At 43.5% G+C, this 11,482-nt stretch overlaps 1 protein-coding gene across 1 annotated transcript in view; it reads left to right on the top strand.

Annotated features, from left to right (window-relative positions):
• Positions 1-357: 357 nt before the first annotated feature.
• The window catches only part of LOC119773285 (c-Maf inducing protein), a 33,162-nt gene continuing 22,037 nt past the window's right edge, over positions 358-11,482 (top strand). The window contains exon 1 of the mRNA XM_038270226.1: positions 358-1,088. Within this exon, the coding sequence (XP_038126154.1) occupies positions 768-1,088 (321 nt within the window). The 5' untranslated portion in view covers positions 358-767. The remainder of the gene's footprint in view (positions 1,089-11,482) is intronic.

Below are 11,482 nucleotides of genomic sequence, written 5' to 3'. Positions count from 1 at the left end.
ACACCAATTAACAGTATTCCTGTTTTCTTCAGATTCGCTGGAAATGATGCGAATCATGCCAATAAGCATCATTTCCAGGTAGAGTGCGAGGGGGGTCTTCTTCTTTTCTATTATGGCGGATGTAAAGCACCTTTAAGATGCATACCGCCCCCTACTGTACAGTGTGTGTAGCAACATGATCTCACATCCCGTAAACTCTTTTCAAGAGGAGGAGTTCATTTGAACTCTCTTTTTTTTTCCTGCGCGTGCTCAAGAAGGGAGAGCCGTGTGCGCGCCCCCAGCAGACACTCGGGCACAAAAGACGCACAGCTCATCCGCTCGCCTCCCAATTGACGTCAGTCCTGCGTCACATGACTTACAGCAGCCAATGACAGCGCGCGCTGGCTCCTCTTTACACGGAGACGGTCAGCAGGAACAGAAAGACGAACCGAGGCAGAAATGTTTTCCTGAATCTCCGAGTCTCTGGACCGAAGCCGAACCGAACCGAGGATTTACCGAGCTCGGCTTCCAGGCGGACCCACTGGATCGGGCCATGGCCCTCACTCTTTGAGAACGGCTCTGTGTCCGTGGGGTGGGGGCACGCGCACCGTGGAGTCTGTTCATGCAGAGGAAAATGGTGGATTATTGTGTCGGGAGTCATTAAAAGGCTGAAACATCTGGACGAGATCTGACGTCCTGGTGGGACTCCCCCCCTCCCCCTCCCTCCCCCATCATCAACGACCGTCCGATCAATCTGTGGGGCCAGTCTATACTGGGAGGACTGGGAAATGGATGTGAACAGCAGCAACGGCCCCCCCAACGAGCTGCACAACAACCAGTTCTACCAATGCGAGGAGAGCAAGCCTCTACTGGGGGACATGTCTGAGGGCCACAACAACACCAAGCCGGCCGCGGGCTCCTGCCGGAGGGCCCTGCACCCCTGCGGCAGCAGCGGCATGCGCTACAAGCTGCTGCACGAAGGCGACATCCAGGTCTGCGTGGTCAAACACCCACGCACCTTCCTCAGCAAGCTGCTCACCTCCAAGTACCTGCGGAGGTGGGAGCCGCACCACCTGACGCTGACGGACAGCGGCCTCTGCTCGGCCACGGTGAGTGAGGAAGCGCGTGCGTGACGCTGAGCTCTCCGCTTGTCTGCTTTGCGCATTTTAGGGGAAAAAAAGAGGAAGAGGAGCAGAGATGGTGTCACTCACACGTTAGAATATCTATCCTTATTAAGACTTTATATTAATCTACATTTAGTTACTGGCTAATAAATACCGCCTGGTGGCTGCACACACTCAGACCCTTAAAGAAACCCTAAGAGGAACCCTTAGAGTCTAAGGGTTCCTCTTAGGGTCCCCTCAGGTTCCTCTAAGGGTCCCATCAGGTTCCTCTAAGGGTTCCTCTTAGGGTCCCATCAGGTTCCTCTAAGGGTTCCTCTTAGGGTCCCAACAGGTTCCTCTAAGGGTTCCTCTTAGGGTCCCATCAGGTTCCTCTAAGGGTTCCTCTTAGGGTCCCATCAGGTTCCTCTTAGGGTCCCAACAGGTTCCTCTAAGGCTTAGAGGAACCTGTTGGGACCCTAAGAGGAACCCTTAGAGGAACCCTAGGAGGAACCTGATGGAACCCTTAAAGGAACCCTAAGAGGAACCTGATGGAACACTTAGAGGAACCTGATGGAATCCTAAGAGGAACCTGATGGAACCCTTAGAGCAGGCATCCCCAAACTCGGTCCTCGAGGGCCGCTGTCCTGCAGGTTTTAGAGGTTTCCTTGCTCCAGCACAGCTGATTTTAATTGAAAGCTGATTAACAGGCTTCTGCTACTTCTACTGCATTCATGATAATCAGCTGTGCTAAGGCAAGGAAACCCTTAAAACCTGCAGGACAGCGGCCCTCCAGGACCGAGTTTGGGGATGCCTGCCTTAGAGGAACCCTAAGAGGAACCTGATGGAACCCTTAAAGGAACCATAAGAGTAGGGCTGGGCGATATGGAAAAAAAACTATATCACGATATGGATTATTTTATATCACGATAACGATATATATCACGATATACCACAACTGATGTTGCATTTTATGTTTTCATAGTCCGTCAGATGGACAGGGTTGAAAAAAATCTTTCATCGCCTATTTTTTACCCATCATCTTGTTTCCTAATATGAGAATCCCAACCCCAAACCAAGAACACCAGTTATGCAATTTGCGGCCATGACAGTGAACAGTATAGAATCTTGGCTATTGCGCTGCAGTAATTAATCATTTAATATTCGTTTGTTATTGACATTTTATAAAATTCCAAGGCCAGGTTTTTCTCTTGTCTTTCACTTACCTTGTTTTCCACTAGGAGGGTCCAGTCCTTGATGAAATGGATGGTGAGACTCATAAGGCTGTGTTGCTCTACTCATCCACATGTCCGTAGTCAACGCATAATGCGTCGCACCACTGCGTACCTCTCTCTCCACTTCAGCCCGACAACTAGCATATAAGCCAGGCAGCTCCACTTTACTGAAATGTTTTCGACTAGGCATCACATATCTGGGATCGATGGTACGGACGAGGTCCCGAAAGCTGTCTTTCTCGACTATGTAAACGGGGGCCATGCCTTTACAGATATAGCGTGAAATAGCACCTGTGATCTGCTTGTGTCGCTGAGACGTCTTCTCATATTGTGATCCTTGGGCGAATGCTTCCTTAAGCTTCGGCTGTGAGAATTTCTTTCCAGTGCTTCCTGTATTTTCATCCCTTGTTTGTTTTGATCGGAGTGGTTGTAGTTTCCCGTGTTCTTGTTCATGATTTTTCTTTAGGTGGTAAAAGAGGCCGGAAGTATTTGCATCAGCCGCTGGAACGGCTTTGCTGCACAGTTTACATATCGGCTGCGTTTGTTCTTTATCAGATGGCTGAAATCCGAAATATAACCAAACAACCGAGCTGCCTCCCCTTTTGGGCAAAAGTGGTGTTTGTTGTTTCTGTGACCTGGCAACTGTTTCGGACTCTGTAACCGCTGCTGTGGTAACATCTTCTTGGGTGTCCATCATTCATTTTTTTTCAAGCCAGAAAGAAATTTCGCGGGCTCTCTCCGTCAGTAATGTCGCAAACGTATGGTGCAAAGCCGCGTGACGTAAAGCGGTGTAGTGTCGCAAAACCACGTTCTCTTCACATTATCTTTTTATTCTCTTTTTTTTTCGTTATATACACTTAGAGTTTGCATAGCAAAAACGCAAAATGTTATATTAACAAATTATATTAAAATGTATATTAGCAGTAATAATAATAATAAAAAAGTTTATCACGATAGAAAAAATAGAGGAGAAAGGTCACGATAGACATGTTTCTCTCGTCCTCACGATATATATCGCCATATCGCCCAGCTCTACATAAGAGGAGTGATGGAACCTTTAGAGGAACCTGATGGGACCCTTAGAGGAACCTGATGGAACCCTTACAGGAACCTGATGGGACCCTTAGAGGAACCATGGTTATGGAGGCAGCAACGGTTTTATTTTGAAGGTCCATAAAAGCTTACATTTCTAATATGCTGAAATCAGTGTTTTAATTTAAATGCTGACTCTGTGTTTCCTGGTCGGTTTAGAAATAAGCATCAAATTAAAGTGAATCGATGGATCTAACTGAATGACTTTAAGCTGAAACTGACAAATAGAAATGAGTAAATAAAGGAGATTTTATCGCCTGTCCAGTTTTGGTTGGTTTTTAGGTGTCGATAAACTTTTATTTTATAGATTCAACACAGTTGGACTTCCTGTTAAAATGAGCAAAACCTTTGCTATTTATCTATAAATAATCAATCACTGCAGGTCCTGGTCAGTCTGAAATTGGACTGCCTGACCTGCTGTACCAGAACCTTTTCCTTCAGGCAGAACGTTCCTTTCCTGGTTTACCATGGAATGAAACAACATGGCTGCTCTTCCAGGTGTTTCCAGGTGTGTCTGACAGTGACGGACCAATGCGGCTCCATCCTTCCTGTGTCGTCCCTGACCCACACCTGTCTGTTTGAACTTCTCTCCCTGCTGATTGGCTCATGGAGGCTTGAATTAACCCTTTCTGGCCTCCGGCTGAGTCTCAGATGTTGACACACATCTTAAGTTGATCGATCAGCTGGGGGGGGGGATTCCTCACCTAAGACCTGAATCATGATTAACCCAGGCGGCCATCATGCTGACCTTTTCCGCTCGTTGTTGTATCAACACACCTCGTTAGCAGCTGCAGCGAGCCGTCCAGGAAGCCTGAGGCTGCGCTGCTTGTTTCTGATGTTTTGCTGCAGGAAATGCTCGCCGCTGACGGGGGAAACCCATCAGAACGACGCCTTTTAGTTTCATGTTTAGGGGAAGTGTATTTTCAGCGTTCCCTTTACAGCTTGTCTTCTAGTCCAAAAAACCCTCAACAGGAACGTCATGAAGCAGCTGCTGTTGCCCCAGACACCGGAGAACAAATCTCTTATGGTTTGGTGGATTTTTTTCATTTTAAAACTGAGGATGGTGAATTTCTTCCATCAACCAGCTTCATGGTTCCTGCTCAGCCTCCAGTGGAGCAACTTCCTGAACAGGCTCTTCCTTTTCTCCATAAATTCTCTTTATCTTTCAGTCATTTAGCTTTTCTTCTGAATAATTACTGTTGGACTTACCCTTATCCACTTATGGTTCCAAAGGAACCAAGACCTGAGGTTCTGCAATAGTTTAAACAGAACCAGAGTTTTATCAAAGACAGAAAACAGAACCCTTTAAACCAGAACAAACATACCATCTGTATCAAACCCAGAGTTCCTCCTCAGTACAGTCATGGCCAAAAGTTTTTAGAATGATTCAAATATTAATATTTACAAAGTCTACTACTTCAGTTTTTATAACAGCAATTTGCATATACTCCAGAATGTTATAAAGAGTGATCAGCGTAACAGCAATTAAATCCAAGGTCAATATTTGCCTAGAAAATGAACTTTATCCCCAAAAACACATTTCAACATCATTGTATCCCTGCATTAAAAAGGACCAGCTAACATGGTTTCAGTGATTGCTGCATTAACACAAGTGTGGGTGGTGATGAGGACAGGGCTGGAGCTCAATCTGTCATGATGAAGTAAGAATGACACCACTGGACACTTTAAAAATAGGCTGGTGCTTGGCATCATTGTATCTCTTCTGTGAATTATGGTTATCTTTAAAGAAACACATGCAGTCATCACTGCACTGCACAAAAATGGCCTAACAGGAAAGAGAATTGCTGCAAGAAAGATTGCACCTCAGTCAACAATCTATCGCATCATCAAGAACTTCAAGGAGAGAGGTTCTATTGTTGCCAAAAAGGCTCCAGGGCACCCAGGAAAGACCAGCAAGCACCAGGACCGTCTCTTAAAAGTGTTTCAGCTGCGGGGTCGGGCTACCAGCAGTGCAGAGCTTGCTCAGGAATGGCAGCAGGCAGGTGTTAGTGCATCTGCACGCACTGTGAGGTGGAGACTCTTGGAGCAAGTCCTGGTCTCAAGGAGGGCAGCAAAGAAGCCACTTCTCTCCAGGAAAAACATCAGGGACAGACTGATATTCTGCTAAAGGTACAGGGAGTGGACTGCTGAGGACCAGGGGAAAATCATTTTCTCTGATGAATCCCCTTTCTGATTGTTTGGGACATCTGGAAAACAGCTTGTTCGGAGAAGACAAGATGAGCGCTACCACCATTCTTGTCTCATCTCAACTGTAAAGCATCCTGAAACCATTCATGTGTGGGGTTGCTTCTCAGCCAAGGGAGTCGGCTCTCTCACAGTCTTACCTAAAAACACAGCCATGAATAAAGAATGGTACCAGAATGTCCTCAGAGAGCAACTTCTCCCAACCGTCCAAGAGCAGTTTGGTGATGAACAATGCCTTTTCCAGCAGGATGGAGCACCGTACTATAAAGCAAAGGTGATATCTAACTGGCTCAGGGAACAAAACATAGAGATTTTGGGTCTATGGCCTGGAAACCCCCCTGATCTTAATCCCATTGAAAACTTGTGGTCAATCATCAAGAGACGGGTGGACAAACGAAAACCTAGGAATTCTGACAAAATGCAAGCTTTGATTGTGCAAGAATGTACTGCTATCAGTCAGGATTTGGTCCAGAAGTTGATTGAGAGCATGCCAGGGAGAACTGCAGAGGTCCTGAAGAAGAGGGGTCACATGATTGGTTTTAAAGCGGATGTGGGGTTTGACAACTTCCGGTGGCTATAGCGTTAGCATAAAAGTCTAAGAAAATGGCTCAGTCTCGGCGCAGTTGTTTTTGTTCTGTACCTGGTTGTTCATGTGGGGCAAGAAAACAGCCATATCTGTCCTATCATGCATTCCCACAGATTATGTTGCATCCGCAACAGAAACATAAAACAAATAGTAACAACTGAACAGGAAAATGTTAGAATAAGCTCTAAGTAGTCCAGAAGTCGTACGTGAAAGTTCTTCAGCCATCAAACATGAACAGGAACCCGAACCAACGAACAAGAGCCAACCGGCTTTCTGACTGTTTCAAACCTGCAGCTTGTGCGGTTCCTCATTTTTCTTCATGGATCTGAAGCATGTAGCTCTGACAACTACCTGTCCCTCGACAATATTTGACACTACAGGCATGCAGAAGTAAAGCATAGTTTCAACATCAAGCATCATCTAGAATCTCAGAACTAACATAATATTCTAGCATGCTGTTTTTCACAAACTGTAGTGGCAAACAAATTTCAGAATGTCAAAATATAACTGAAAAGTTTAAACTATGTCCGTCTCCAATATTCCACATAATTTAGATACTAAGTTAGGCTTCATTACGATGTTTGTGTAGCTCATATCTTGCAGCTAGCGGTTAGCTCACTAAGCTACGTCTTTTCTTACCTTGATAGCTGTGGATATATTCTTCGTGGAAGAACTTGTATCCTTTCACAGATTTGTTGGTGGGGGAATTCGCCGCAGCGATTTCCTCCGCATCCGCGAAAGAAAGTGTTGGCAAACTAAGTAAGGATGACGAAAAGCACCGGAGGAGAGACATTTTTCAGAGTAAAACAGGAAGTGCTCCAGCCCTTTAAGACGCAGCTTCCGGTTGTCGTGAAAAAGGTCTATTGTATGTCTGTATGTGATGACAACATCTGACATACACACGTAAACCAGAGGGCAGCAGATCATGTGAATATATATTTGTGCCATTCTCAATACTTTTGGCCATGACTGTAGTTCCCTGAGGGTAATCCTGGAAGTACCCTTTGGATGTATCCCACATCTTTGAAAATGTTTTATGACTTTTGTGAGACAATCTGGATGCTTTTTACATTTTCTGCTTTAAACTGCTTCTCTGACGTCATCATCGGACATGCTCAGAGCAGTCCGGCAAAATCTGATTAAACCAATTTTATCTGCATTTTAGTTGTTTCTTTCTCTAGATTGCACACTATATACCTTAAAAACCAAAACATAAAACTCAGAAAGGCTATTTTTATATTTAAATCCAAAGCCGAAAAAGTAAGCTCCCGGAAGTAGCGTAGGATCCCGTTTCCGGTGCAGATCGGGCAGAGACGAGTGATAAAACAGAAATGATTTTAAGGCATTTATGTTTTTTTTTCAGGAAATACATTATTGACTTTTAACACATTATATTTTAATGCGTTTACTATTTTTGGAGAGGGAAAAAAACATTTAGGTCTTTTTAACAAACTAAAATTAAGGGGCGACCCGTTTGAATATCTAGATGCGCAAATGAGCTGACAGCGCATCCTTAGAACGCATCGTACTTCCGGGACGGAATTTCCCAACGATTCGATTATTTTCGATACTCAAGAATACACCACGATACGATTCAATTTGATTAATTGGTCAATTTTTTTCTGTACCTTACAGGCTAAATAATGTTTCAAATTTGAAATAAATCAATTAAAGCAGTAATATTGTTTTATTTGTGAAACAACAGCAAATAACAGAAGTAGCACAGGTGTACTCCACCTAGGCCTATAATAAGCTCATTCACTGTAAAATAATAATGCCTCTGTGTTCGCGAGCGTGTGTCTCCAAGCGGAAAGAGGGTAGTGGCTAAAGGAAGCGAGGTAGGAGGGCAAAATAGGTTTAGCGCCACCGCAGCACGGGAGTCAGAATTACGTCCAGGAGTGAATGGATAAAAATAGACAGGAGGAAAAAAAACAATCGATACTCTTGCGGACGTGTCGATGCATCGGATCATCGGCTGTTGGATTGATGCATCAACACAAAAATTTTATTATTTACACCCCTGGTGGAAAAATTGCAAATCTTCTTTGGAAAGTAAGTTTGTATGTGCAAACAGCAACTTTTAAACAGAGCGTTCACGAGGAGAAATTGGCTCTTGCACGCGTTTAAGAGGCGTCCCCTCTTGGGGGCGGGGACAGGGTTGTGCATGTGCTTTTTTTGTTGTTGTTTTTTTTTAAGTGGAGAGGGTTAGGGTTACAACTAATTTCAAAAATTAGTGAAAATCCTCCCCTATACCTTTCAAGCTACACCGGGGGTTGCGGTTGGGATGAGCAAAAGAGATAAAATGCATTAGAATGATTGAAAACTCCTTTTAAGGCGCTAATCTGGTACGGTGATTCTCCAGGGATCAAAAAGCATTCATCTAAAGATGTTTTAGAATGAATTGGTGACCATTAGTTTGTATTTTCAGACAGTTAGCTGTTTGGCTGATTTATGGTTGTGATGTATGAGCATAGACTTCCAGGCTCAGGTGTTTCTACTGCTCACTTTGGATAAATGAAAGTTCCTCATGAAAGGCATTAGAAGCATTAACAGGAAAACTGTAGCTAGAAATGTTGGGAATTGGCATTTTTAGTATTTGATCAGATGAGATGATGATATTTATGATGAGATTATACCGGAATAACCCCAGTATGCTATCTGAAAATAACATCCAAAAGGTGTGTGAAAAAACAATCTTATTTCAACTATTAAATTGTAAGTTTTAATGTTGTACATTCTGTTTTGATTGAGAAGGGATTGTGATTATGTTTGAGAATAGTGTGAGATGAAAAGGAGAGAGGAAGAAGATAGGAAGACTGATAGTTCTGAATGAGAGGAGGAAAATGGGAGCACTGATGGAAAGAACAGTTTAAAGCTACAGTGTGTAATTTTCAGCGACATCTAACGTCCAGACTGCAGACTGCAGCAACATGAACGTCTCCCCCCCACCGCTTCTCCCCCCCAACAGTACGGCGAGCGTTACGGGACAAAATGTCTTCCACGACGTCCGCATCACCTACCTTCTCAGGTGATGAGGTTTGTTTACATAGATAATTTTACAGATAGTATTTCATTAGTCTGTGTAGGGTATAGATTTCATGTAGACTTAAGATAATAAATATACCCGTTATTTATTCTACGTCGTTGTGACGTTTTGGTGAGCTGCTTTGCATGGTGATATAAACAGACGAAGTAATTGTAGTCATTAGTTTAACAGCGAGATTGTGTTCGCTGGAAGAATATATATTCGCCGTTTACAGAGTCCAAGTCTTGTTTGTGGCACGGGGGTTACAAGGCGAGGAAGAGGGCAAGGAAGAGGGCAGAGAGGCCGGGGTGGGCGTGCAGCTAGGGCCAGGCGAGGGAGGGGTGCCAGCGGGGCTCTCTCTCCAAAGGAGCTGGAGAGAAGTAACCGAGGTATATATCCAGAAAATTATTTTACAGAAAATTACTGAATCATTACCTGTGAAACGTCAGGGACGTTGCTGAATAAGTATACTGGAGAGTAACAGCATCATCACGCAGCATGTTATTGTTTTAGACAGGTCTTAGCATCCTGTACTCCAAAAACTGCAGTGATATTAGACAATTGTGTGTGTAGGATTAATTACCTGTCCAAGAGAAAACTGGCAACTTGAGCGTCACTTTGAAAACCTTTTTCCTCCATCAGTGACTTCCATCGTGTAAATGCCGTGCCAATGTTGATCCGTGTTTTTTGTCGTTTCTTGTCATGCTTGCGTTTATTCTCGTCGTGTTTCCGCTTCTTAGATGACGGGGGTTCGGTGTCCGCCGCTTTTCGTTGTGATACAGAGTAGGCATGATCCTCCATTCGTCTGATGTTTGGCCACACAGTGCCAAACAGTTTGCAAAGTCACTCACGCCTGCCGCCTTGTTCACCTTTCTTGTTACCGAGGCGCAGTATACCTGCTTCTTCTTCTTCTTTGGTTTCAGGCAGACTAAACGCTTCTCAGGCATAATACTGCCATCTACTGTTCAGTACCGTCTCAGTTAATCTCTCTCAACTTGCCGTAGTTACTTTCGAGCGTAATGGGTGATCTCGCAATCGCTAGTTTGTTGCCTCTGCGCTGCCGTAGCGCAAAGATGTCTGCCTCCATGGCTGCGAGACCCGCTCCTATGTAATTATAAATAACAAATTCTAAGGCAACGCAAATATTAAGGTTAAGAGGCTGAGCTCGTAGATGATGATAAATAACATAGTTATGTATAATATATTAAATTTCTGACTTTATATCCCTGTAATTATTACACACTGTAGCTTTAAGAGAAGAAAGAAAAGGTAAGAGTAAAGAAGAGAGCAGGCAGAAGTCAGGGACGGGTACACCTGGATTAATTTGCTTTTCTATAAATGAAATAAGTAAACAAAAGAGCAGCTGAAGTCCAGGAAGTAGTGGAGCTGTACATATTAGTGGGAAAAATTAAGCTGCTTCTTTAAGATAATAATAATAATTGAACTTAGTTAATCTCACACTGGATAAATTCACCTCTGTATTTATGACTTTATTCTCGTAATGTTACGACTTTATTTTCGAAATAGAAAAAAAAAAACTCACGGGTTCACTGTGAGCATTGGGGAGAGCTGCAAGCAGTTTTAAGTACCGAGGGGGGGCAGGAATATTCATGGATGATGAACATTCCTGCTAAATGGGAGGGAAGCTGGGATGCAACTATTTCTTTTTTTTTTATTACTTTTTATTTAATATTTTTCAAGTATGCATAGAACACACTAAAATAAAATTCAAAAGAGAAGGGCAACAAAAATACAACCAAGGTATAACAGAGTCCATGTTTAGTGGATGTGGGGGTCGCACGGGTCTTAATTTGTCCGGTCTTCCAGTCTTACTGAGGGTAAGTCTTTTCTGATTTGTATGATTTCTGATTTGTACGCCACTTACTCTAAATGTTGTTTCAGGTATTTGGAGCTGATCCTTAGGTGGTAGGTCATTTTCTTCATTGTGAAGATTTCCTCTACTATTGATATCCATTGCGTCAGATGTTGGAGGGTCACTTTTTAACAATTTTCTGGTAACAGCGTTGTTAGCTGCCACTATCAAGATTTGGAGGATAAAGATGTCTTTCCTGTGTATCTCTTCACTCTCCAGCCAGCCCTAATACACAATACGTGGGCCCTTCAGTGTCTTTTATCCTGTTATTTCTTCTATAGCCTGAACAACTTGATCCCAGTAGGTCTGTAGGTTTGTAGCCTGATAAACCAGACTAAATGTGAGATTAAATGTGTAATTTAGTCTGGCCCCGATTAATAAGACATC

This window comes from Cyprinodon tularosa, unplaced genomic scaffold (assembly GCF_016077235.1).
Source record: "Cyprinodon tularosa strain WSP-4 unplaced genomic scaffold, ASM1607723v1 ctg756, whole genome shotgun sequence".
Lineage (NCBI taxonomy): Eukaryota > Metazoa > Chordata > Actinopteri > Cyprinodontiformes > Cyprinodontidae > Cyprinodon > Cyprinodon tularosa.
Note: the sequence above shows the minus strand (reverse complement) of the source record. Positions and strands in the feature narration are given on the sequence as shown.